Raw genomic sequence first — 27,775 nt, 5'->3', positions numbered from 1 at the left:
TAAATTACTTTTCATATTTTTTATGTAAAATTTGGATACTCCTCTTTGAGCTGATTTCAAAAATGTATAATACTTGTAGGTTAAAGTGGTTAGTTTATGAGATAAACAATTTTTCTTTTAAGAGCACAAATTTTACTTATTATTTACTTTCACCTTATTTGCCTGTACTAAAATGGGTTGTACAACAGTTCAAACTCTTTAATCTTTTTAACTGTGCTATTTATTCTACTTAAAAAATCCAAACAACAAAAAACTACTTTTTATTAAAGTTTGACATTGTCAACTAGAATTTGTAGTCACTATTGATAGTGTAATTTGATACATTATTTATTTTGTTTCTCTGAAATGGTTTACTCTTTGCAAGAAAGAATTGAAATTGTAGGTTTATACTACCAAAATAATAATTGTGCAAGAGCTGCTGCTAGAATATTAAATTAAATTAATTAAATTATTAAATTAAAATATCCAAGTGGCAATTTTAGGGCAAGTCAGCTTAGAGGCTCAACAACCCCAATCGTTGTCAACAATAAGTAGAGCGATCGGTGTTTCATCTTCTACAGTTTTCCGAGTTCTACATAAATTCAAGTACCACCCATACAAAGTTAAGTTGGTGCACGAGTTGAATGAAGATGATTTTGATCGTCGTCTAGAGTTTTGCGAATCAATGACGCAAATTATCAATAACAATCCACAATTGTTAAACAATATTTGCTTTTCTGATGAATGCTCATGGTCATTAAATGGCTTAGTAAGTAGGCATAATTGTAGATATTGGGCTGAAAGTGATCCACATATTATGCGTGAATTCCATACACAACATCCCCAAAAGTTAAACGTTTGGTGTGGTATCCTAGGTGACCACATTGTCGGACCTTTCTTCATCAACGGAAATTTAAATGGTGAATCATATCTTGAGTTACTCAGGGAAGGGGTTGACCCACGTATTACAACAATAATAGAAAATGATGATAACCTTTCCGAAGATTTACTGGTATTTCAACAAGACGGAGCTCCCCCACACTATGCTATGTCTGTCCGACAATTTTTAAACGAAACATTCCCCGCTCGTTGGATAGGTAGAAGGGGGCAGATGATGGAGTGGCCACCTAGGTCACCGGATGTAACACCCCTAGACTTCTTTTTATGGGGGTATTTAAAAACAAAAGTTTATGCTACCCAACCAGAATCTCTGGATGATTTACGAGAGAGGATAGAAAATGAATGTCGACAATTAAATCCAGCCGTATTAAGCAATGTCAGAGAGGCATTTCAAAATAGATTATACCATTGTATGGAAGTGAATGGTACTCATTTTGAACACTTATTGTAACTTCATAATAAATAGCACAGTTAAAAAGATTAAAGAGTTTGAACTGTTGTACAACCCATTTTAGTACAGGCAAATAAGGTGAAAGTAAATAATAAGTAAAATTTGTGCTCTTAAAAGAAAAATTGTTTATCTCAAACTAACCACTTTAACCTACAAGTATTATACATTTTTGAAATCAGCTCAAAGAGGAGTATCCAAATTTTACAAAAAAAATATGAAAAGTAATTTAAAAAAATAAAGGGGATGCTGCTAGGGGTGAGGGGGTGGCTTTTCCAGTAATTTTAAATAAGCCATAATGCTTGCCCCTTCCAACATAAATTGACGTGTTTTTGGATTTTTTCTAAATACCAGTATTACAAAAGTTATTAAAGGTGGATACTTTTATCTGAAAAGCACTGTATAAATACACTATCCGACGCATTTCCCATAACAAAGTTATCTGCAGAGTCCAATGGTATTACTTGCGAGTTTTGCCCCAAGTAGGGAAATGTTTTATGGAATAAAGTGCTTGTCAACATGTATAGAAATAAAGGAAAATAGAATAAAATAATTTTTAAACTGGTAAATATATAATTAAGGAAACAAAATAAGTACATTACAAAAGTTGTTCTCTGGAATTCATAAAAATACATTTTTCGGGTAAAAATATCACTCAATGGTTTTAATAAATAGATTTAAACTTAAAATTCTATAATATGTAACAATATCACATAAGAAGAGAGAATAGTTAAAAAGATAAAATGACTGTTGAAAATCCAGTTGTGTTACCTATGAAACTTGTTTTTTTCTATGTCTTCAATTACTTGCAACAATTTTTGTCGTGTTTTTTTATTATTTTGACATGCGCAGCTCACTAATCCAAATAAATGCTTAGAGGAATATTCCTAAAACAAATATAATACATACATACAAATTTATCATCCAATAATTAAAGTTGGATAAGTGCAAGAGGATAACAACGTTCAAGTTTACTAACTAACCTTATGTTCCTTAATCCATGTTTCTAACTCGAGATCTGGTAAATAATATGCTTTAACATAGTTTTCAACATATTCTTTGTGAGGCACTGGTTTTAGAGAAGATATTTTTTCAAATTTTGTCAAAAACTGAGTGAAATCCAACTGCATCAATGCTCTTCCACCATTAGTACATTTCTTAGCTTCAGAAAACCTAAAATTTTATTATCAGGAGCTTCAGGTATTGAGTTAAGACAAGGTTGAACATGATAATTTTCATATAATATGGATAGGTTATATGAGAAACACCTCGTATCCAAAAAAAAAGAAACTTTCGGGAAATCAAAAAAAGGATAGTCCATATTTGACACCATATATTTTTTTGTTTCTACAGGGGTTTGGTAATCTAATGCTACCAAAGGATTATTTTTATTTTGATGTTTGAAAAAATTATAAATGTTGTTTGAGATTTTTTTATTCTCAAATGACAAAATGTTTTCAGGTATGAAATAAAAGGTTAAACAATTCAAATTATAAATAAGAATGAATATCTTGTATTGTTTAGTATTTTTCATTTCAATAGAAATTTTCTAATAATATATACAATTTTCCAAAAATTACTTCTAAACTCTATTTATATCCTTCTGGATATAAGTGACCTTCATCATTTGGGCCACCTGAATCCAAAAGGATACTATTTTTACTTTAGGCTTACTAAATTGTATGATTTATAAAGAACCTAAGTTTTGTATTTAGAAATTTATTTTGCAAATGATGCCAGTCAACCTTAAATATTTCTTAAACCGTGCGGAAATCAAACAGGTCGGTCCCATGAAAGTTACCTTTGTTTTTACCATTAAATCGAAAAACGCAATAAAATGTAGGGTGTTCCATTTACAATTCTAAAGTTGATGTTGATACTGAAGAATGATCCAAAAGTCAATAATCTAAAACTTCCTTTTAATAAAAAGAACTTCTATAATCAAAGTTTTTTGATAACTCTTATATGTTTGGAGATAAGTATATGGGTCACCTTATGTTTGACACCTCGAACATATTTGTATGGGTAAACACTGATTTTTGGTAGTATAGACAGTGTCATTGTGATTGTTATGTAATGCTAGTGTAAACAGTGTCATTTTTAGTGTTGATGTAATGGTAGTGTAGACAGTGTCTTTCAGTATGAATATCAATAACAGTTCCTAAAATTTCATCTCAACTTTAGGCAAAAATGGACATGAGATGTTTCCCGAATGGCTAGTTGAAACAAAAGTAGAAGAACCAATTTTTCAGCATCCATAATATGAATTTTTTTCTTTTACAGCCAATTTTTTACAACTAAACTAGTATACATAACTTACCCTTGTACTAAAGTATGAGTCACTATATGAGCAACGTTTGTCCAAATATTTTTATATACTTCAGATGAAACTGGTACTTTTAAAGATATTTCTTCTAAACGTAATGTAAAAATGTGTATTTCCTGAAAAATTAATCAATATAATTATCAATAATCAATTAATCAATAATCAGTAACTACATATCGGCTTCGAACAATATTTTTGTCTTGTGCTCAACTAAAATTATACAAAAGTTTTACTAATTACACAATGAGTGCAGTTGTCGTAAAATCAATAAATATTGAATCCATAAATTTTAATTAGTAAATTCTGTAAAGTTTAAGTTCAAAATAATTCTAATACAGCTTGGTCTCCCTGATTGCTACCTGAACTTCATTTGTTATTCTGGACCTATTAGTAAAGTGACCATACGTCCCGGATTGGCCGGGACAGTCCCGGATTTCCATCTTACGTTCCGGATTTTTCAAGAAGCAATTTTTGAAATTGTTCTTATTTTTAATATTTATCAATATTCAATATCTGACAATGATATATACCATGAGTATGATTATATGAAACTATACGTTACGGAAAAGAAAATTGCCGAATGGAAAAATAAACGAAATGCATCAATACAAAGGTTGGTTCAAATGGTCTCCCGCTTTAATAATCGTGAAACAATATTTTTTTAATGAATAACTTTTGGACAAGTGACAAAAAAAGCGATATTACTTACTAAAGTTAATTATAAAGAAAATTGTACAGAATTTTATCTTTTAAAAAATCCATAGTTCAGAAAAATAAGAAAATTTTTTACTCAGTAATTTTGATTACAAAAATTTGATTTATTAAAAAAATACTGATTCTTATTATATCCTTATTTGTTCTGTATATTTTTTATTGAAAAAATCATATTCTAACTATTAATTTTAATTATTTAACTTAACTATTTATTTACTTACTCTTAATAATGTATCAACATATGAATTGTGCATAGACCTAACATCTCTAACTTCCCAATTTATTTTGGCCATGTTCATTAAAATTTGTCTTAAATCGAAAGACTGTGCTACTACAGCCATATAAATGGGATTTCTTAAATCTGGAACACTCGCAATATTCTAAAAAAAGTATATTGATATGAGTATATTGTTACGAACAAGTTCACGAAATGGGTCCTTAGGTCGACCCTGTTTAGCTACAATGAAATTTTAGAATTCGCGCGACGCCTTTCATCTACTCTTTATAATTGTCAGTCAATGTTTCTTTTTAGAACTTTTCATTATAGCAAACGGTTTATTTACAGTATTTCTTTTAAATAATTTCTAAGAAGGTCTATTTATTTATTGGTTGTTTTTTTGTTCTAAAAGTTTGTAGAATTCTATTTAGGATTTATAAGGAGTTGTGTAAGCGCAGTTAGTTTTAGTTTTAAATAAATAGTCGTAGTGAAAAGAACAAATTAGTAAAATTAATTGCAGAAATTGTTCAAGTGATATTTATAAGTAAATTATATAAAGTTAAGTGTATTGTAGAGTGTTTAAATGAATGAAGAACGTAGAAGACAGTGCTTATTAATTCACCCACGAATAGAAAGAGTGTAAATAAATAAGAAAAACATTACAATATATAAAAAATATGAACATGGAATTCCATTATTTAAAAATAATAATGTTTTGATTTTTTTTAAACCACCGGTCAGTTTTTGCCTACCCCATAATACATTTCGAAATAATACACTTCAACTAATTTCTTTCATATTCTCCTACAAACCACAAATAATAGTGTCCGTTATTTGTTTAGTTTATACGAGCGACAAGTTAAAACTTGCCAGTACCGGTCGATTTATTTATTTTTCTTCAACGGAATTTTTTCTTCGGTGTTTATGATTGTAGTTTAGTCCCAGTCAACCCTGTGAAATGCAAGAACGTGCTGTGATTAAAATACTTTTTGGATCAAGACATATTTTTGTGAGGTGTTTCCGTTCTCGCAAATTCAGACTTATAAATTTTAAATTGGATAGAACCAAGAAACTATCAGTTGAAACTCGTACATTAATAACGCAAGTCTTCATAGTCTACCCAAAAATAACCGTACTATTGCCGCCGAATTAGAAATACCTCGACGTACCATGACGCTCGTAACAGTAAACTCCACATCGTTAATAGTAACCCATTAAACACTCGTAACTATTGTCGGCACTTACGCGAAGGTTTACCTATTAATATCAAAAACATCACAGAGAAAAAAATACTCCAAGAATACCAACTGTCAACATTTGTATTGCAATTAATTACACAGAACGTACCCGAGGTATGTTTTGTGATTAACTCTATGAATATTTTTGACGTGTTGACATTTGGTTGACATCTCTTAACCTTACCTTTGTAATCAGAAACGAGGTTAAATATTTCAAAGCTTTTTAAAAGATGGATCAAGCAGAGAATATAATAAAAGTTGGTGACCATATTATTGTCCAGAGGCAGGGTTACACAAAGTTACATAAACTAAAAGCACACGGTCGTTTAATATTAGGATCTTTCAATATAGAAATGGATAATGTGGTTGGTGAAAGATATTATGATACTTTTCAAATGAAAAATACTCCGGGAAATAAAAAAAATTATCTATTGGACAAAGTGGAAAGTGTGAATTCTGTAGTGAATAATTTAAATATCGAGAAATCTGGCACAGATAATAGAAATATACCAAATAACGCCGATTCACAAAGTCTCACAAAAGATGATATAGATAAGCTTGTAGATGAAGAATTAAGTTCAAATAATATTGTAGGTCAACTTATTAATAATTCAAAAACATTTTCGTTGAAGACAGGTTATTCACAAGAAAAATATATCAAGAAAAAAGAGAAAAAATATTTTGAATATGTTCAAATCAGAAAACCTACAATTAGAATATTGGCACAGATGTTTTATAGACAAGACACTAATAAAACTCTAGGAATAAGGATAGATGATTTGTCACAGATTCTAACTTATTCTAATATTCATCCAGAAGGTAAGAATTACTAAATTTTGAACTGTCTGTCCCTTTTACCATTGGCCGTTGTTGAACTCTTTAAATTTCAATATTAACAATTCAATATATAGTAAATATTTCTTCTTTTATAGGTAATCATCTTCTCTATGATAGTGGAACTTCTGGCCTTATGCCGGCTGCTATAACAAATGCTTTAGGTCCCAAAACAAGTGGACAACTTATACACATGCATCCCGGGAACGAATATCAAAGAAGTGCATTTGTTGCGATGCAATTTCCAAAAGAACAAGCTGAGAGATGCATTAATGTTAACTTATATTCTGTTTTGAGGTGTTATTATCAAGCTAAAAAGGTTAACGAAAAATCAGAAGACAATACTTTTGTAAATGATAATCTTGATGAAGCTGAACCACTGAACAAGAAACGAAAACTGGAGACAGATAAGGTGGAGGAATTACAAGCAACTAATATTGTACTAGAAACACAAGAATCATCTCAATCTATGGTATCAAAAGAACTTCTAGTGCAGAAAAAGTCGTGGCAACTAGATAATGAGCGAGCTTGTAGACTTTTGGAACAAAAAGTAGATTCTTTAATAATTACAGCTAAGGAACATCCTGTTAATTTGGTTAAGGAACTTTTACAGTTTTTACATGGTAATAGACATTTTGTGGTATTTAGTTCTTTAAAAGAATTACAACATGATCTGTATTTTTATTTAAAAACTCGCACTGACATCATTAATATTAAACTTTGTAATAGTTTTATGAGAAATTATCAAGTTTTACCGAACAGGACACATCCTGAAGTAAATATGACTACTGGAGGTTATATTTTAACTGGATATAAATTAAATGATTAATTTTATTGATATTACATAGAAATTAATTTTTGTAATTTTATACAAATATAAAAATCTACATTGTTTTAAGTTCACCAAACAATCTATTATTGTCTAAATCAAAATAATATTTCAAGTTCTATTCCTATTTAGGGTGGAATTTGCAGATGTGTATATTTTAACATTGACTTATACACAATCAGACTTAATAAGTCAAATACACGGAGCAGTTGCCATATATTCAGAAACGATAGTCTTGTGTAACCTTCACAGTAATAGAAAATGTGAGCTGAGTGCTTTGTATGTTTTGGTGAGGTCAATCTAATAAACTAAACATAAGGCACTAGATAACTCTTATTTCAACATCTGTATTCTATTTCATAAATTGGTTTAATATAATTTAAGTCTTCATTCATGCCATCTTATATAATCATCTAAATACAGAACAAGAAAAATGTAATGGTGTATTATTTCAAATATGTTGAAACATAATGAATGATCAATCTACAATTCACAAGAATGTTATTCATCAAGATTGAGAGAAAGCTATTGTAACCATCAGCCTATTATGTTTATTATTGATAATTTTTCTACATTGTCAATTATTAAGAATTAGTAGTCACCAAAAAACAAACTAATTTCTCAATTTCCTATTTTTATTCTAATCTGTTCAAGTCACGATGCTGTCAAAAGAACATTAGATGCGAGAGGAGTAGATAGGAGAACCTCTAGATGGATGGCACAACTACTACCTACTAAAACAAAAGACACTAAAGTAGGGCAAGACTGATAAGCTCGCTAAAGGGGGACAGACAAGCCTTTCATGTGACCTGTGGTATCAGCTACAGAACAATAGAAATAGCATAGGAAAAGAAGGTAGATAGGAGCAAAACCAATTATTAGGACATTCTACAGTGGCTGAGACAGGCAAATACTCTTCTGGAAAACGATCATCAGAGAAGATCTGCTGAATGTATCAATCTATGAATACTAAAAGGAATCTTATCGAGCATTCAATGGACACCTGAAGATGCTAGACTTAGCAGATGATACAGTGTGCAGATTTTGTTGCTCAGAGGACGAAACTTCTATTCAAAATAAATTAGTATAAAGAATTAAGTAGGTATTTGCGAGATTAAAAATGCAATTGCACTTAAACTAAAATTCATGGTGACAAATTGACAGATTCTGTTGGCACACAGACTATATAGTAGAAAACTTTTATTTCCAGGAAAGAGTAATTGATATAGTGCTGTCAATTATATTAACTGTTAGCAATGTGACAGTGAGCGAAAATTTGCATGTAAAAATAACAAATCGGATGTATGAAAAAATCTACTTACTTGTAGGTAAAACTGTTGTAACAATGCTTTATGATTCTGTGGTGTCAAATACTCTAAATATTCTTGTAAGAATTCATATTCTTTTGCTAAAAATATCAGACTTTCTACAGCTACTATTCTTTCAGACAAACCATACAATGTTTCTGGATTTTTTAAATCTATTAAAGGTGAAATGGAAGGCTTATAAACTTTGCCGATTCGACCTGTATCTTGATCTATTGGCATGTTTTCTAATATCAGATCATTCGAGATTCTTTCTAATGTCATATTAAGCTCTTGAGAATATAGATTTGTACTGGAAACGCACTAAAACAAGAATTAAAAAAAATAGAATAAATGTATGCAATGAAGATTAATACATACCAAGTCGGATCCAAAAAATAAATGTACTGAATATAAATAATAATCAAAAAGTTGATTCATAGATGATATAATACGAAAAGCAATCGGTTTTAGCAGGCGAGACATCTGAATGTATTTTCCCATTTGACGAAGTACAGTTAATGTAGTATTGGTAAGAATTGGAGTATTAGTTTGTGACTTTTCTTTTTTTTCTTTTCGATTTACATTCCTAGAAATTGTAATAATTAAAAAAACTCAACTGTATATAATTTGATATGGTATTATGAAGAACAATACAAACTTTCTTATACTAATGCCTAGATAAGTTGTAAAGGTCGGCCTGGCATTTTAGATTTGCACCCTTTGAAGACCTTTATAATAAGTGGAGCAATAAAGGCATACAAAGAACAGAACAGATCAGTCGACAGCCAAGGAAAAGTGCAGAGATTGCGTTTCCACAAGGCTCATTAGTATTCTACACTAATGGCTCGAAAATGGAAAATGGACAAGTAAGGAAAAGAATATATGGTTCAAAACCTTCCATTTTTCAGGCGAAAACATATGCTATCCTTACATGTACTGCTCAGTACGCACAACGTAACTACCTCAATGCAAAGATATTCATCCCAGCAAAAAGCAGAGTAGCCCTACAAGCGCTTGACACTTATAAAATTGATTCAAAGCTAGTATAGGACTGCATTAAATCTTTGAACTCAATGGGAGCAAACAATAAAGTTACTCCCATGTGGGTACCTGGCTACATCGAAATACACGGCAATGAACAAGCTGATCATCTGGCGAAAAAAAAATTCCTTTCATCGGACCACAACCTTCCCTAGGTTTCACAAAAAGTCATCAAGTCATAAAAAAGCGGGAAAATGAGAAGAAATTAGAAACATGGAATAAGACTCAAGGACAGATAAAATCGAAAAAAAAATTTATCCTATTCCACCAATTGGTCTGAAAAAGCTCTTTTTTTGCAAAAGAAGAGTTACTGCTATGCTTACTGGACACTGTCATACCATCTGAAGTACAACGTCGTTTCTGTAAGGAACCAAAGGAAACCGCCGAACATTCAAACATTTTAAATCCAGAAGAGGCAAGCTGCATAACCTCCAGGCAGGTAGCTCACTTTGTAAAGTCGTTGCTACTTGACTGGTGAACACTCTTGGGTACACAATAGATCCAAGTGTTAATAAGGTACCTCAAGCACTAACTCATCTAATATAATCTAACCTATGTTGCCTTCGAAAAATTATAAAATAGTTTAGATCTATGAGCAGCACAATGGAACAAAGTAAGTATTTGGGGACTCGTTGAGTTGTATTCATTTCACCAAAACTGATAAATATAATGAAGCATTACTGACAAAAGTAAACATAGTTCAAATATAATAATAACTACCTTAAATTATTTAAATCTTCCACATAATCATTTTCTAAATCCTGATTGTCATCACTTTCTTCCGAATAATATCCTGAACCATCGTTTTCTGAAGCCATGATATCTTCCTCTATTACAGTATTATCTAGACCAGTATCAAATGGGGTTCCATGTTCAGCAAACCGAATGAAATAATTCCCTATTATACTACTACCATCTAGTGAATGAGTTGAGGAACAACATTCCGTTGAATTAGTGGAATAGTTTATAGTTGTAGGACTTACTTGTGTACCAAAAGTCTTTATTGAATAACGAAAAGGTTTGAACTCCTAAAAAACACACATTATCATTTCAACTCAACTTTTACAAAAGATGATAATGAAAAATTATTTATTTATTTGGAAAAATCAAATGTATACATTAAATGGTTTATATCAAGTCTTTAAAAGGCTAACGAAATGAGAGGTATTTACCATGAGATGGAATGCTAGACTACTCTACAACTAACCTATGAAACTTCAATTTCATTCATAATCTAACCAATGAAAATTCATAACCATTAGAATAGCAAACAGAATCAATAAAATTCATTTTCATGTCAAGTAACAGTTGATCTGTATGTGGTTTTAAAGGTATGAAAACACAATATAGTAATTGTTTGACATGAAAAAATGAAAAGTCTGGTACCGAAAATGTATGCTAAAAGAATATGTACAAGTAGATGGAGAACTGTTCTCTAATGTAAAATAATTCAAAATTACTTGAATCTTCTTTATTTGTTGCAACGTAGGTTACTTTAACCGGAGGTTACTTTCCAAATCGTAATTTTTTCACCAATTAAAACCAGGGGTCTCAATTGGTAACCAAAAAATATCGAGGCTTGCCTGTATGTGCATCATTGGACCTATTAGTATTTGTCCAATTAGGGCACTTGAGGTTATTTCAGATCTTTTTGTTTGTTGATGTACATATTAGCCTATGAGGCCATTCTCAGAACATCTGGGTGTTAAGTAACATGGAAGAATGGGAAAGGAAAAACACCACCTAAACTTTCAAAAGGAATACCATCGGATGGTGTACATATGGTATAAAAATCACTGCAGAAGCTTTTGGTGGAGTATTTGGGCTGGTACCAATCTCTAGACACCTGTCTGACTATTGTAAGGGCAGAAATACATGTTATTGGATACTGTATTAAAATTAATAGAAACTATCAGAAATGTGACACAAATTCATTCTGATATCTAGGCAGTTAGCTAAACAGCGAGATTGATTCTGAGTGAGAATGTTGAATAAAAGTTGATAGAACAGGTAAGAATAATTGAATCTCTTTAGTCTACAGCTATAAAAAAAAACCAGGGGAAACTAGAGCTGCTTCCCTGTGCTGGATCACTCCAATCCAAAAAGTTTCTTTAGAACTATGATATTACTAGATTTAAAAATATTTAGTTAAAACGAATCCTCTTCACTAGCTTCCTCAGAGGGAGCACCTAACAAGATGTGGTCTATCAGAAACTAACTGGTATTGATATCATGGGAGGGAAGGAAGAAACTTTATTCCCTTTAGTTTAACAGTTTTGGTGCAGTGGTAGTAGTAAATAATTTGTTCAGTATGAATATCACAACTTTTGGAGAGCAAATAAAAAGTATCAATAACTAGTTCAAACTATCAATTTTTAAAGAAATTGTGGAATCCATGGAACATATTTTCGAATTCTACACAATATAAAAGGAGAAATTAACAAAGTATGTAATATTTATGTACCTGTAACTGGCTTATTTTGAAAGACGATTTTACTGGACAAATTTCCCACATTTCGTTCTCCAAAAATATCTTCAATTCTTCTAAGCGTTGTGCATGATAATTCATAAAATAATATTCACTTTGTTTTTTTATAGATTCTTGTAAGTCTTCAGATTTACTGGAACAGAATTCTTCTCCTACTTGGATTAACCTAAAAGTAGCAGAACATAAACATATACCATTAGGTGAATCATAAAGTGATATAATAATAGTTTTTAGTTGAATAGATTTTATGATTTTTATGTAACTGAATTTATAAAAATAATTGGCAATCTCTATCGTGTTCACAAGCCATTTTAATTTAAATTAATTATTCATTAATAATTGAAGTAATTTGAAGATAAACTTTTCTGAGTAAAAATCATCTGTAGTGAATAAATGCAAATAAACACTAAAATACATTATAAGGAACTTGAATGATTAATAAAAGACCAGATCAGTATTTTCATGATCTTCGAGAGGTCTTAAGTTGAGCATTATTCTTAATTGCCAATGCATTAAATATGCAAAGTGAACAGTAAAATATTTGAATTTCATGATTGAAATTATGATAAATTACCTATGAACGACTCTAAGCACTTGTACAAATTGATCAAACTTATACTTTGTTAAATCACCATTTAATAATAAGCTAGATACTTTTCTTTGTACATCATCCCATATTTTTATCAAGTTATGATTCAATTTTTGTTTGCTAGCGGCAATATCACTGTCCGATTCAGTATTATCAGTATCATTATCAGAATTATGCCATTTCATGAGTTTGTGGTAGCTCAAAACAATTTTGAACAATAACTTACAGAGTTGGACGAGGCAAGGTATAAAAACGTCTACATCTATGGACTGAAACATGAAGTATTTCATTTATATCACAAACATGAATAAAATTCAATCCTTTTTTTAGGAAGCTATTTTCAGCCAATCCCGGCAAATATACATTAAGATAAAACTTACTTGACATAAAACCGTGTATGGATTTTTTCCACTATTTTCACTTGATTCCAATACATCGGGGCATGAAATATATGATTGCACTACATTAAATGATGAGTTATATATTGCAGTTATATAGTGAACATGTAAATTGTCGATCATAGATACTTGTGATTTATCTAGGAGATCATAAGCAGCTTGAAGTTTTATGTAACGATCTTTGTCAAAATGAAAACAAGTCTGGAAATAATAAATAACATGAATAGTGATGTTGTTCAACAAAACTGCATTTGATACGACTGAATAAATAAATAAATATATTTTATTTTATAAAAATATCATTAATGTAATGATAAGGTAAGAGCACCAGTGGCAGGCACTTTGGTGAGAATATTTCTTTAAAAAAATAATTTCAAATAAAAGAAATAAAGAATACCTTTTTCCATTTTTAATGCAGAGCTATTAGATAGTTAGTATTAGGTAGATGAACATAATTAGAAGTTCTGAAGATTTTTATTTCTTTGGATATGCATTTTTTCATTTAAAAGTGCAAGTCCTGTACTAGATATTGCATGATCAAAGTCAGACAATATGTTAATACTGCTGAACTTATAACAAAATTAAAATAAAATGTTTAAAAACAAGACCGTGTAATTCTAATTATTGAAAAAACAAGATACAAAAAATCCTCATTATCAGTATCTGACAAATTCAGATTTTATGTAAATACTTGGGTAAAAAGTAATTTTCAAAAACTGTTAGTTAAATTCTTGCTAATGCGCTGGGATAAATTTGGATGTCGACATAAAACCTTGAAACCATCTACGTTCTCTTTTGGAATTTTTTATATCAAGATCGATTTTCGACTCAGCTGCTAATTTCCTTGCATCAGATACTGAATTAATCTTTGTTATTAGAAACTTTCTCTTTACTATAAATTTAATCCATCAACAATTTTTTCTTATTGTTCTGGAGGATACATATAGAAAAGTCCCACATTTTCCCAATCTAGATATTTCCTATGAAATTATTCCCAAAGGGTAGTCCTTGATAAATTAGTATGAAGACAGTGGCTAGAGGTATATCATTTCAGCAGTCAGACAAATCTGCTCTTTGCTCCATATCGATATTTTCTTTGGCATGTGAAATTAAAAAAAAAGACTGTTTTTTGGTCCAATTTATTTTTGTCTACTTTGTGACACAACATATTCTCCATTGTACCTATAATCGACATAACATGTCAACCACTGATACGTATTAAAAATATGTGTACCCAAAGTCAACGTAGCCATTTTGAAAAAAAAATACAAGTAACTTTGATTTCAAGCCCCAAAGTTAAATGGTTATTACCCTAAAGTCACAGAAAACTAAAGATATTGGATATATACTCACAATTTGTATTTAAGAGTAGTTACCTTAGCCAAATCTTTTAGAATTCACAGAAATATCATGATTCACCTGACATCAACTTCCCTAAATGGCACGAGGATCCTATTTTTAATTTACCTATTAATACATAGATTTCTTAATATTTGAGGATCAAACTAGAAAGTGTCAGCTATAGTTGCTTTTACCTTAACATAACATAAAAGCAAGTTCTCAGCACTAACAATCAGGAAAAAATATAACTTATCTCTAATATAATTATGAAGTTTAGCTATACAATAATGAAGCAAATGATTGTAGTTTGATGTATTATTCCTTATTTACTATATATAAAAAATATATGTATATTTGAGATATGTAGTTTGAAATGCTAAGAGATCACTTTGTGATTTTTTTGGAGAAATAAAGAGTATAAATAATCAATTGATATACTTTCATAAAATTAATAAACATACCTGAGCTAATATTCTATCTAGTTGGGAATCTGTGTTTTCCAAAGTTTCTTGTATTTTGTAAGTCAAGGCGGCTACACAACTGAAATGCCTATATTGACTAGCAATTTTCTGACATCGTTTCAATTCAGTTATTATTCCAACAAAATCCTCTTCCAACATCATTTGCTGACATCTTTTTTCAAAGCTGTGCTGCGTACATATGAAAAGACAAGTTCATTTATTTTGTAAACTATTATAATGAAAATTAAGTAGCAGAATCATTCATTTTTAATTACATTATAGTTATTTATGTAACAAGTGTATAAAGTAGCCTTTTTTCAGGTCATGCGACAATCACATGAGTCGGAAAAACGCCTTTACACACGAATTGCATACAATATTTTTTCTACTGCCGAAAATTCTATCAGAATACAAAAGTTTTATAATAATTTCCTATCCGCACTAGTGCATGAATTAAGGCTCTTTAGAAGAAACTGTAACGCTTTTATTGTTTCTTTATAAAATATATATTTTATTAATATTTTGATTGTTTTAATCATGATTAGAATAAATTATAAAAATATGAGAAGATTTCAATTATTAACAATACCAATGTTAAAGGTGCAATTTATAAAGTTATTAAATTTTATCATTGATTCTTAGTTTAGTCAACTTTTCCCAGAATGCACCAGAAATACCAATTATAAATGCCACCTAAGAATAATTATAAATGGCAAGAGAATGGCTTGAACCTGGAACCTTCCGCATGTAAGTCTACTCTATCCACTATGCCACAGAGACCTTGATAGATTTTTTTTATACACCAGTGTGTAAAGTTTTACGCACTTATCAGTATGTCTAAAGAACATATTTATGCATGGTAGTAGAAAAAATATTTTTATATTGATACTATCAAATTTGCAATATTTATCGTCAATATGAAAAATTGTGTATGAGAAAAAAATGGTAATTAATCAATGTCATTGAATGCCAATTATCATGTTTATAAGATGTTCATAATATTGAATATATTCATCTGTACATATTATAAACATAATAATTGGTATTCAATGACATTGATTAATTTCAGTTTTTTCTAGACCTTTAACAGTATGATTAGTTCTGGAAGCAACTTCTTTTACAAGCATTTCTAGATTTCAAATGAATGAATATGATTCGACAATATATAACTTTTATTGAATTCATTAATTTTATTAATAAATAATTTTCATAATATTGGGATTATTGAAAAAAATTAGACCTATTACAACTTAAGGATGCTTTATGTACACACAATTTCAGCCCCTAAAATTTAAAATCTTTAAATATCACTTACCAAGTCTTTAATCATTTTTAGGTGGTTCAAAAAATTTTGAGCCATTTTTCTTTTCCTATAATTTGTCAAAATCCCTAAGCTATCAGTAAACTGACTCGCTGCAATTTTCAACTCTTTTCTACTGATTTTACACAATGCTAAAGTTTCTTTAACCTTCTCTAGAATTTCTATTATCTTTTCAAATTCTCCATTACAACCAGTTTGATGTTCAAGAATTAGCTGAAGAACTTTTTTTGAAACAACTTGATGCTGCTGTTTTAATTTTTTGAAGTCTCTCTGTATTTGGTCACAATCCAAAATTTCAGGCAATTTCTAAAATAATATATTGCTTAGTGTACTGAACATTATTTGAAAATTACACATATTACTTCAAGCTCAAATCTGCAAATATCAAATTCTGGATTAATAGAAAAATAAGCAGCCTCTATACTCTCCAGTATGTCTTGATCAGCTGGTCTGTCCACTTCTTGTACGGTTTTACTGTTGATGGAAAGAGTTGGTAAATCAGAAAAATGATAATTAGCATCATTAAAACCCATCGAAGGTATTTTAGGAGGCTAAAACAGATCAAATTTTTATTATCCAAACAAAACTCTTACTTATAATTCCATGAGAAACAGTCATACTTGTTTATGTATCAGTCCCAATAATTTATTTTTCAGTTCGTCCATTTTATTATTCTTCAACTATATACACATTCATGTAATTTTTTTAAAAAAAATTCACAATTAAACGTCAAACTAATGAATGTAAAACTTGTGCATTTGTTGTCAATATTTCGACACGTCACATTCTGCTTCTGTTTTTAGATGGGGTCTCATTATTACAACACTAAAACCACTTATTTTGAAAGTAGAAACCTTAAAACATCATAGAGATATTACCATGTAATATCTGTAATATCTCTATGTAAAACATACAAGTATAAAACTATGTACCTACTTAAGCGCAATAGTCTACAATTCGGTGTCAACTAAAAGAACTTTTGTTTATTTTTAAAAGTTGATAGCTGGAAAACATAACTTGTCAAATTAACCTCAATTCATGTAAACATTTTTAACAAAATAAACATTGCGTATTTTATTCGATTTTATACGAAACCCGTTGAAGTAAAATATTTTAGTTCGGTTTAACTCTTCATCAACGAGTTGTAATGAAGTTTTTCAATAATCCTTATGACGATTATACCCCCGATGGATTACAAGAGGTGAGTATTGATTACTTCGTTTAAATTATATATCGTTGTTGTTGTTATAATGAATGAATGAGGTGTTTTTAATTAATGCAGAAATAAACAAGCTGTAATTTTGATCTATATGAATGTTTTGTTTATAAGATCCAATAGGTTAGCACAACAAAAGAACCTTTGTAAATTGATACAATATTTTTTCAATATTTTGCAATTAGTGTTCTTCTCAAAACTATCTATATTTAAAAAAGAAAGTGCCTCAATTATTAGTATGTATATCATGTGTTATGGAATTTAGAATTATGTTTTTATAGACAAAAACTAAAGTAAGTCAATGTATCAATTTGAAATGGCAATCTACTTTGGAAAAATTGCTGACCTTAGACTACAATGACTATTCAGTGTATACTGGAACTGCTGGCATTGCGTTGCTAAAACTCAATAAAGAACCAGATGACATCAAAACAATAAAGGTAAACATTTATTTGATTTTAAAACTCTCTCAGCTCGAACATTTTAAACCTAATTAATTAGACCACATAGGAGTTATATGAAATTGGATAGAATCATTTTTGATCCATGATAATTTAACTCTGTACAGTGATCTGATCACAATATTTTTTATTTTTTTCAATATTTGTATCATTTGGTTAACATTTTCTTTGTTTAATGAATATAACAAAATCTAATTTTCACTCCTTAGATGCTTTCATATGTTTTTAACTAAGTACAATATATTTCTACTTTTAAAAATATATTTAAAATCTTGAATGTTTCTGAAACGGCTATTTTTGTATTTTAGGAAACAATAAAACTTCTATCACTTAACAAATTAAAAGGAAGAAGACCTACATTTCTCTGTGGTGATGCAGGCCCCCTTGCAATTGGAATAGTGTTGAAACATAAATTGGGAAATCATGATGAAGTTAAACAATTAATTTTGAAGTAAATATCTTCTAATATAAATTTCTAGAATTTTAGATGTTCTCAGTAATAAGAATAATTATTTGATAAATTTATAGATATGGGGAAAGTTTCCTCCTAAAAAATTGTGGCAACTAAAATATAACATCATAAAAGCGATCTCGAACACATAAATATATACCACTTTTAGCCATTAGTACAAATTTGGTCACTTTTTCCTGTTTCTAAACGTCATTTTGGGGGTTTGCCACTCGCCTAATAAGAGTTCAAGAAGATGAAAGCATCTGATGAGATTATGTCAAGCAGACACTGACAAGTATAAATTATATTAGGGGAAAGAAAAATTCCAATGATCTAATCTCCTTGAAGCAATCATTATTACTCTGAAACTGAAAGGCGAGAAGTGTTTAAAGCAGGCACAATAAAATTTGAAATGTCTTACTTTCTAATACATGCAACATGCATCTTAACTTGGAAGTTGGAATTTCTGGAACCTTTGGTATTATTCTTACAGAACAGTGTTGTTTATAGTGCCAGTAAACCAACACTCACAATTACATTGTCTGACACGCGTTTTGATAACCAAGTTATTGTCTTCAGACTGAAGGTAAACTAAAACCTAATAACTTTTATACTAGATTTTCCAATTCCAAGGAATAAATTTGAGGATTTCCGCCAAGGAGGTTTTCTCGCTTTAATTAATTTTCACTGGAGAAGGTTTATTTTTGGATAAGTGAAGTTATTAGGTTTTAGTTTATCTTCAGTCTCTGAAGACGATAATTTGGTTATCAAAACACGCTTAAGATAGTGTTATTGTAAACAGCGTGTTCAATAGAAATCTTATTGATCTAGAAATAAATTACATTTCTTTTCACTATATTTACTTATTTTGTTAACACACATATTCAAGTTTCTTATTTACAATTTGGGTGCCCAAATACTCAAATAAATTGAATTAAATATATACAATTTTCTATTTTTAAGAATGCTTTGTTTTGTTAGAAGGAAATTAATATGTACAGATGGTTGTTGTTTGTTTACAGTTTGTGTTTGTTCATTTTTAGACTTACTAATCTCAATAAAGATGTATTAGATTTATACTCGGATCTGGCTAATGAATACATGTATGGCAGAGTGGGATATTTATATGCCATTCTTTATGTAAACAAATATGTTTGTCCACCTCCTTTTGATGACAATTATATCAGTCAGGTAAGTTTAAAGAAGTATCATATATATTTTTTTCTGTTCTAAAATTGGTTTAAAATATGTAATTTATTCCAACTTTCACTTTTGCACACCTTTTCCGGTAATTCATGTACTACTAATTTTTCACAAACTTACAATTTATTCTCATTGGCATTTTCTATTGCAGAAAATTCAGATCTTTATTGTTTTCATATATTTCCTAATTATATGATCTTCAGCATTTCATTTTGGTGTCTAATAGTTTTAGCATACAGGGTTACTTGTTCATTTAAATATAAGTTGTTATAGAATTAGATAAGAGTAATTCTTTATCTACACTTTTTACTAAATCTGCAAAATAAACAGCCATTTAGCCGAAAATTTGAGTTTTAACCCTCCAAAACAGCTCTATTTTCATATGGAATTATGTAGGTGGTGATATGAAATAAATTACCCATATTTCTCCCGGATTGTTTCTCTTATTAGTCACGTTTTAATAGTAGCTTTAGAAATTAATTTTATATCACTTTTTATCTCCGCGGCAGGAGACTCTTTCTCAGGAAGTGGTATTCGGCCTCAGTAAAGTATTTAAATAACTGGTACTCAGATAGGATGAATAATTAATATTAAATTGGACGCCACCAGCTTTATAACAAACGACGTTGGAAATTAATAAAACAATGTGGAAAAGCTGGAAACACCTTAATTATATAATATCCAAATTAATATTTATTATTAAGAAAAAGAAAGTTTCAGAAAAAAATTATTGAAAAAACCATTCTGGATAGTTGCAGCCCTCACTGAATTCCCAGTTGTTGGAGTTGAGTTGAATTTGTTTGTTTATGGTGTACCTCTTAAGACTTTCGGGTGTGGTAGAAACTCCAATCTGGTGGCTATAGAACTGCAGGAAAAAAATAAAATGAGGAAGGAAACGGAAACTCAAATGGAAATTACTGAAGAAGGAACGAGTAGAAAGAACAGATTTGAATAAAAGGAACTGATGCTCTAACATATAAAAAAACTGAACTTATATTTTTTTAAAATATAACCAAGTAGGAATCTGTTCTATCCTATTTATGTTCCTCAAATAAATAGAAAATAGGAATTTACATGAAATCTGTCATACAAAATTTGCTTAAAACAAAAGGAAATCCATAAAGATAACTGGAAGTTTCGTGAGACAATAATGAAAAAGGACAAGAAAATCTTACCAGCGAATATAAAAAATGAAATCACCACAAATTCACTAAAATTTACTTTAATTTAAATTGTAGATATGTAGAGGACGATTCAGAATACATACTGAGATTTTATTGATTTTTCGAATGGAGGGGGAGGTTGATAACAAATTAATTTCTCTACCTCGAATGTTAGAATAAATAAATCCGAAGTGACTACCGTGCCACAGTGCGTGAACAAACAGATATTCAAAATGTTTGAAGAAAAACGTAACAAACCGAATGGCATGTTATATACCTAAAATAAGTTTCTTTAATGTTTGACTTCTTTGAACTTTTTTATATGCTTTTGTTGATACTGTCAACTATATTTTGATAAAGACTCAAAATTAGATCAAGAGTAATTTCTATTGAAAGTAATTGTAATTAAGAGATCTAAAATCAAGACTATTTATCAACAAATGAATAATTTTCCTATTGGTAATATCAATACATAGTGTTTTCATTCTATTTAAATATAAATTTTGGAATTTATACTTTTATTACCTACTAGTTTGTTGGAATCTTCATCCCAAAAATATCTTTAATTGTTTCAGTAAAATATGAGTTATGGAATAGGTCTTCGTGCCAGGCTTAATTAAACAACTAAGAATTGAGTTAACAAACTTTCTGTTCATTCGATTCTATTGGATATTATGTGGCATGAAAAATTGCTATGAAACAATTGTAAATGAAAATTATTTTAGTGTAATTTGATGTAAATAAATACCTTTGTTTATAGATCATAGAGACCATCCTAGTAGTAGGAAGGAATATGTCAAAAGCTGGTCGTTTTAAATGCCCTTTAATGTATGAATGGCATGACAGTTATTATTTGGGAGGCGCGCATGGACTTGCTGGTATTTTATATCTACTTCTGCAAGCCAGGGTGTATTTAACTGAAGATGATTTAAATAATTTAATAAAACCTACCATAGATTATTTATTAACACAAAGGTAGAATACATGTTGATTTAATTTTATGGAACCATTTATTTATTCCATCAAATTCTCATCGTTGATATTTCCTATAGTATCAGTGATGAGTTGTTGATTTATATATTTTGGAAAACTAAAAATTTTTGATTCCAAATTACTTCAATAAATAAAATTTTATAGATTTCCCAGTGGTAATTTTCCATCTTCTTTGGGTAGAGATGCTGATAAGTATGTACAATGGTGTCATGGATGTCCTGGATTTGTTCCTTTGTTAACTACTGCCTACAAGGTACTTTTTCTATTTATTACCCTAAAAGTTACTACAAACGGAGGTTTAAAAATTCGCAAGTAATGATTAATAGTTTTTTTTTTATTTTAATTTGTATAAGAAAAATACTTTTTTGTTTTAGATTTTCCAGGATACTAGATATTTACATTCGGCACTTGAATGCGGCGACATAATTTGGCAAAGAGGATTATTAAAAAAGGGGTACAGTTTATGCCATGGGGTCTCAGGAAATGCTTATTCTTTTTTGGAATTATATCAGACAACTAAGGTAATCAATTTAGTAAGTCATTAAAATATAGAGATTGATAGTGTTCATCAAGATGTACCTAAATTCTATTCGACAATATTACATTGGTGTTATATAATTTACCTATTTTAGGAAGAAAAACACCTTTACAGAGCCTTGAAATTCGCTGAATGGTGTATTGAATACAAGAAAGAACACGAAGAAAACTATCCAGACAGACCTAAATCTTTGTATGAAGGTATTGCTGGACCAATGTATTTTCTGCTGGATACACAAAAACCTTTGGAAGCTAAATTTCCCGGATATACGCTATAAATATATAACGACTGATTTTTTTGTTGGTATAATATAAAATGTATTTAAAACTATATCGAAAATTAATCCTCATTTTCTTCATTTCGGCTAGGCTAGATTTTTGAAGAGTGGTGAGGTTAACATTTAGAGATTTATGTAGCACACCATGTATAATGCGACTCCGATCATGTTTTAGGGAATACTGGTGATTTTTGAATTATTTCATCAATACAGGGTACCCCGGAACTTTATGCAAAAAGTAGATGACATGAAAATAATACTGTGACAGAAGAAAAAATTTCATACGACCGCTCGTTTCTAAGTTATAGCCGTTTAAAGTTGCGAAATCGGAATTTATATTTAAGTAGGGGCGGCTTGTGCCCAATGGTTAAAAATCCTTAACTTTTATAGGGACAACCTGTACAATTTGAAGATAGCAAAAATGAATTTTTCAATCGATTTTTTAACAAAAATGTACTCTTTGTTTAATTCGATAAAATTTATGGTATAAGAGACATATAGATTTTTAGATCCAAGGAAACCCTTCGCCATAAAGAAACATTCTGAAGAAAATTATCACAAATTGTAATTATTGATTGAAAATACTTACAGGAGGTATTGAAACACAAACATTTCTAATTGACTGCATACAGTCGAACATCGTGCTTTTAACACAAAGAAAAAATTGAAATGTAGAAAAATTTAGTTGGTTAGCCTACAACTTATCAAATAAAAACTCTAATAAATGTTCTAAAGTGAGCATCTTGCACTTCTACACAATTCCTGAGGCTTCTGAGGATAATTCTTTGAACTTGGAAAGGCTTTCCAAGATTCTGCTTTATAGCGTCACAAAGTTTATTCTATCAATTATTTCGTTTCTTGTGTTTATCGACGATAAAGGATTTTTTCATATTTTTTAATTAACTTTATATCGAGCTATTGACAATAGTGCGATTCATTTTCCACGTTCTTGAATTTAAAAGAACTATGAACCTCCTGCCTTTTACTTACCTCATATAGGTAACACGCATTCCGGTATGTATTTTAAACTACTCATTAAAACTAGAGAAAATTGGGGTTGTTGCGTTCAATGCTTTGATTAAAAAGTAATTACAATTTATTTAAAATTGCAAATATTTTTACAACTAAAAGTACTTTAAAAGTAACTGAAGCTGCAGTTCATTATTATTCAAAAGAGAAACAATCCACGTAAAATAAATTCATTTATTAAAAAAGTAAATAGTATTAATACCAAGAATATATACAAATTGACCATTATCACAAAGTTTCTGTAGTATTAATTTACACTAAAATGATGTAAATATGTAGTAAATTATAAATTAGCTATAAAAACATGTTCTGCATGTAGTCCAGTATGAGTATTCAAAAATAAAAACAAGAGTTGGTAAGTTCTGTTTGAATTATCCAACGTTAGTTTATATTTTGTTATCTTTCCTATTTGATTAACAGCTAAATATATATTTCAAGATGAGCTTAAAACCATTCTTAAATAATTAATAAAAGAAGTCTATTGATTCTAACTTACAAATCACGGATTTGTTCATGCTGTTTAATGTTGTATCTCGGACTGAATACTTCACATAGAGTTCAATTGAGCTAAAAAAATACCGTCAACCCCGAATTTACCTATACTCATTGGAACTTATTTGTAAATTGCTTATTGATCTAATTTTATATGACCACTATATTTATTTCATAACTGGTATTTAAGTCGAAGCATCAAAGATACAAAAGTTAGATTAAAAACTAAAAAATTTCTGATAAAATTAAGTTTACGTTAAGAAAAGTATTGAGGGCTACTTTGTGAATTTTCTGGTGTAGAGTGAGGTCTCCAGATGTCACAGTTTGTTGGCTTTTGTACATAATCTTTATAATGACAAACTCGATATTTTCTTCCATTACACTTTTATTTACTAAGACTTCACTTCAGTGGTTGGCTAGTTATTTTATTTGTTTTTATTCCCCTAAAAAAGTTCTTCTTTTTTCCTATATCTAGTTGTGTATCTTCTGCCTTTGTTAAAACCCATACTTCCATATGTAACTGATGGTTGTATTCTGATTTATTATCATAATGATCACAACAAAAATAATGGCAATAATTATGCTTCATAAAATACTAATGTAAGAAAAGTTTATACTCAATAGGTACAGTTCAATGTACAAAAAAAATTGTATACTAGAAAAAATTTTATGCGTCATTTTTACTAAATTTCAAAAAAACTTCATCTAGTAATTCGAAAAGTCAGGTTTTTTGATTGTTAAGATAATAAATTGAATATCAAGACTATGGATCACAAACATGAACCACGATTTAATATAACCTGACATATATAAGTGCCACAAAAACAAGTAGAGAATTACTAAATATCGACCATGATCCGCTTACTTGAGAAGATCCAGTTTTTATACCTTGACAAGGAAGTTGCTTTCTCAAAAATTTGAAAAAAGCATCAACTATGTTTGCTGGTGTGCTTTCTTTGCATTGTTCTAATTCGTTATTGATGCATGCTCTAATGGTCTCAAAATCGCTGAAAACAATAATTATATTAATTCAGTCATGTCAATGAATACATAAAACTAAAAACACTACCGATTTTTTTTATTTTAGAATTGGAAATCTCATGGAGGGAAGACGATATTATTTATATTTCAGTATCCAATGATATTAATGTAGAAAAAATTCAGATCCATTATTTATTGTTCTCTAAATAATGTTTATATTATATCAAAATGTATCACTGTAACTGTACAATTTTCAAGGTTTTTTATTTGGATCTAATAACTAATTTGAGCAGCTTGTTAGATTTATCTCACTCACTACTGACTATATTATGATTTCAATTGTTCTTAAAAATACTTTCTAGACTCATTGGCAAACCATGCATTGTAGGTCATTTTACCTATCAACAGCTTTATCTTCTAAAAAGAGTTATTTCTTCACAAATTCGGTTGAAAAGTCACTTCTTTATTATTTCACGAATACAATTTTTTTTATTTGAAATATCGACTGAAAAAGCACCCATTTTTCAGTCGATAATTATCACATCAAAATATAGGCACTTTTGAGAAATAGCGGATGGCTTTTTGTTTTGTTTTTTTTGCATTTTCTAATAAAATTTATATTCTTTCTCACTATTGGGAGAGATTTAACCTAACCTAACAGTAAAAGTGTCAGTTCTTATAAAAACAATCTATTTTCCAGTTCTAAAAATTAATAAAATCATTAATAGAAAGTTTTGGAAGTATCCTAAGCTCAGAGACATATTACTGTAGTAGAATTTCATACCAAAACAGTGAATTTTGTTAGGACACAGTGTAATCAATTTTAAACCGGATTGGAAAAATAATTCACAAAAACTATAATCGGGCCGGTCGGTAGTGAGAGTGATAAAAAACGCGTGATCGGCTCATGGGATGCTAGTGGTACTTTTTATAATAATTCGTATTGGCTGAAGCAATGTCTGAGAAAGTCAAGTTCACACAGCTGCGCGTTACATAAATTTATTATTATTATATTCTAAAAATTTTATATTAATAATTATTTTAAGCTTTTGTTTTATTATGTTATTTATTTACTTTGATAAAAATTAAAAATTAAACTACATTTCTAACATGCGCTTTTACAGTAAGAATTATGTGACTGTATAATAGCGCATGTTAAACTGTGTTTTGAAAGAAAAAAACGTAATAATTAATTGGAGAAGAAGATTTATAAGGGATATTAAAAAATTCGAGGAAGAAGGAAGAAAAATATATTATCTTCACGAGACTTGGGTAAATGCCAGTCACACGGTGAACAAAGTGTGGACTGATACTACAGTCTTAAGTGCACGAGATGCATTTATCCGTGGCCTTTCAACGGGCTTAAAAACCCGACGGGCAAAGGACAAAGATTAATAATCTTAGATATTGGCTCCGAAAATGGTTTTGTAGAGAATGGTCTAGATATGTTTCAATCCAAGAAAACGGGTGACTATCATCATGAGGAGATGAACTCAGATTGGTTCGAGGGTTGGTTTAAGGGAATTTTAAATAAACTTGAGGACGGATCAGTCATTGTAATGGACAGTGCATCCTACCATTCCAGAAAATTAGACCAGTGTCCCACAAGTTCCACAAGAAAAGCGGACATACAACAGTGGTTAAGGGAACGAAATATTAATTTTGAAAACAATATGGTGCGGGCAGAACTATTGGCATTGGTTAAAGAGAATCGGTCATTAGTCCAAAGATATGTCGTTGATGAGATAGCCAAAGAGAAAAATAAAATTGTTTTACGATTGCCACCTTACCATTGTGAATTCAACCCAATTGAACTCATATGGGCACAAATCAAGGGTGAGGTGCCAAGGGAAAACACAACATTTAAAATTAGTGATGACTTTATTTACTAAAGCTTTAAATAATGTTACCCAAACCAATTGGAGTAAGGCAATCCAACATGTCCGCTTTTTTCGAAATAAAATGTGGGACATTGATAATTTAATAAAAAAACAAGTGGAAACTCTAATAATAAATTTAAGAGCTGATTCGTCCTCGTCGGAATCATATTCCGATTTAGATTAAAATAAAAATTCATCCGCCCTTATATCTCTCTCAACCACCTTTTTTGAAAACAAAGAATTTATTCAGGAAATGACCTTGTGTTGTTTATAAAGATTATTATTATTATTATTTATATCGTTTTGTATGAATTTACTTTATAACCTTTGATACGTATTTGAATAAAACATATAGCACGACATTTCTTTCTTAGATATTACTTTACAGTATTAGGTACCCTTACATTTTTATTTAATATACCATAAATTTGAAAAACCGTCTAGCTATTTAAGGTTAGGGAAAACAAAATTACGATTAAAATAATAATTATATATATTTATAGATACTTTTAAAAAAATCAAGGCATCTTGTAAAATATGTAGGTATAACATTTAGTAGTTAACTAAGTGAACGAAGATTTTAATGTATGAATGCTATGCAATTGATAAATAAAAGTATTATTTATATGATATGATATTAAAATAAAGTATTTAAAATTC

The 27,775-nt window shown here is 29.7% G+C and overlaps 4 protein-coding genes across 4 annotated transcripts in view; 2 read left to right on the top strand and 2 right to left on the bottom strand.

The window, feature by feature from the left end:
- Window positions 1-1,880: 1,880 nt before the first annotated feature.
- On the bottom strand, window positions 1,881-17,252 carry LOC130891668 (syndetin). Its single transcript, XM_057796538.1, has 14 exons — window positions 17,052-17,252; window positions 16,794-16,982; window positions 16,426-16,737; window positions 15,111-15,299; window positions 13,291-13,509; window positions 12,896-13,179; window positions 12,298-12,487; window positions 10,554-10,861; window positions 9,171-9,378; window positions 8,808-9,113; window positions 4,589-4,747; window positions 3,648-3,769; window positions 2,311-2,500; window positions 1,881-2,214 (listed from the first exon to the last, which is right to left on the bottom strand). The coding sequence occupies exons 1-14, from the start codon at window positions 17,094-17,096 to the stop codon at window positions 2,095-2,097; spliced, it is 2,841 nt and encodes a 946-aa protein (XP_057652521.1). The 5' UTR covers window positions 17,097-17,252; the 3' UTR covers window positions 1,881-2,094.
- On the top strand, window positions 5,975-7,915 carry LOC130891669 (tRNA (adenine(58)-N(1))-methyltransferase non-catalytic subunit TRM6). Its single transcript, XM_057796539.1, has 2 exons — window positions 5,975-6,641; window positions 6,755-7,915. The coding sequence occupies exons 1-2, from the start codon at window positions 6,053-6,055 to the stop codon at window positions 7,483-7,485; spliced, it is 1,320 nt and encodes a 439-aa protein (XP_057652522.1). The 5' UTR covers window positions 5,975-6,052; the 3' UTR covers window positions 7,486-7,915.
- Window positions 17,253-17,415: 163 nt separating the features above from the next.
- On the top strand, window positions 17,416-22,795 carry LOC130891662 (lanC-like protein 2). Its single transcript, XM_057796529.1, has 8 exons — window positions 17,416-17,632; window positions 17,929-18,087; window positions 18,417-18,559; window positions 19,603-19,750; window positions 21,686-21,900; window positions 22,063-22,171; window positions 22,293-22,439; window positions 22,551-22,795. The coding sequence occupies exons 1-8, from the start codon at window positions 17,579-17,581 to the stop codon at window positions 22,731-22,733; spliced, it is 1,158 nt and encodes a 385-aa protein (XP_057652512.1). The 5' UTR covers window positions 17,416-17,578; the 3' UTR covers window positions 22,734-22,795.
- A 1,993-nt stretch (window positions 22,796-24,788) lies between these two features.
- The window catches only part of LOC130891661 (uncharacterized), a 39,610-nt gene continuing 36,623 nt past the window's right edge, over window positions 24,789-27,775 (bottom strand). The window contains exon 8 of the transcript XR_009058939.1: window positions 24,789-25,261. The gene's annotated coding sequence lies outside the window, so the exon portion shown is untranslated. The remainder of the gene's footprint in view (window positions 25,262-27,775) is intronic.

Source organism: Diorhabda carinulata, chromosome 3, assembly GCF_026250575.1.
Source record: "Diorhabda carinulata isolate Delta chromosome 3, icDioCari1.1, whole genome shotgun sequence".
In the NCBI taxonomy this organism is placed as follows: domain Eukaryota; kingdom Metazoa; phylum Arthropoda; class Insecta; order Coleoptera; family Chrysomelidae; genus Diorhabda; species Diorhabda carinulata.
Note: the sequence above shows the minus strand (reverse complement) of the source record. Positions and strands in the feature narration are given on the sequence as shown.

Coding starts and splice junctions, on each gene's coding strand:
- LOC130891669 (XM_057796539.1), top strand. CDS start 6,053: ATGGATCAAGCAGAGAATATAATAAAAGTTGGTGACCATATTATTGTC. Junction 6,642..6,754: donor TTCTAATATTCATCCAGAAG/GTAAGAATTACT, acceptor CTTCTTTTATAG/GTAATCATCTTCTCTATGAT.
- LOC130891668 (XM_057796538.1), bottom strand. CDS start 17,096: ATGGACGAACTGAAAAATAAATTATTGGGACTGATACATAAACAA. Junction 10,862..12,297: donor TCAAAATAAGCCAGTTACAG/GTACATAAATAT, acceptor TGTGTTTTTTAG/GAGTTCAAACCTTTTCGTTA. Junction 9,114..9,170: donor TATTTTTTGGATCCGACTTG/GTATGTATTAAT, acceptor TTCTTGTTTTAG/TGCGTTTCCAGTACAAATCT.
- LOC130891662 (XM_057796529.1), top strand. CDS start 17,579: ATGAAGTTTTTCAATAATCCTTATGACGATTATACCCCCGATGGATTA. Junction 18,088..18,416: donor ATGACATCAAAACAATAAAG/GTAAACATTTAT, acceptor TTTGTATTTTAG/GAAACAATAAAACTTCTATC. Junction 22,172..22,292: donor TGTTAACTACTGCCTACAAG/GTACTTTTTCTA, acceptor TTTTTGTTTTAG/ATTTTCCAGGATACTAGATA.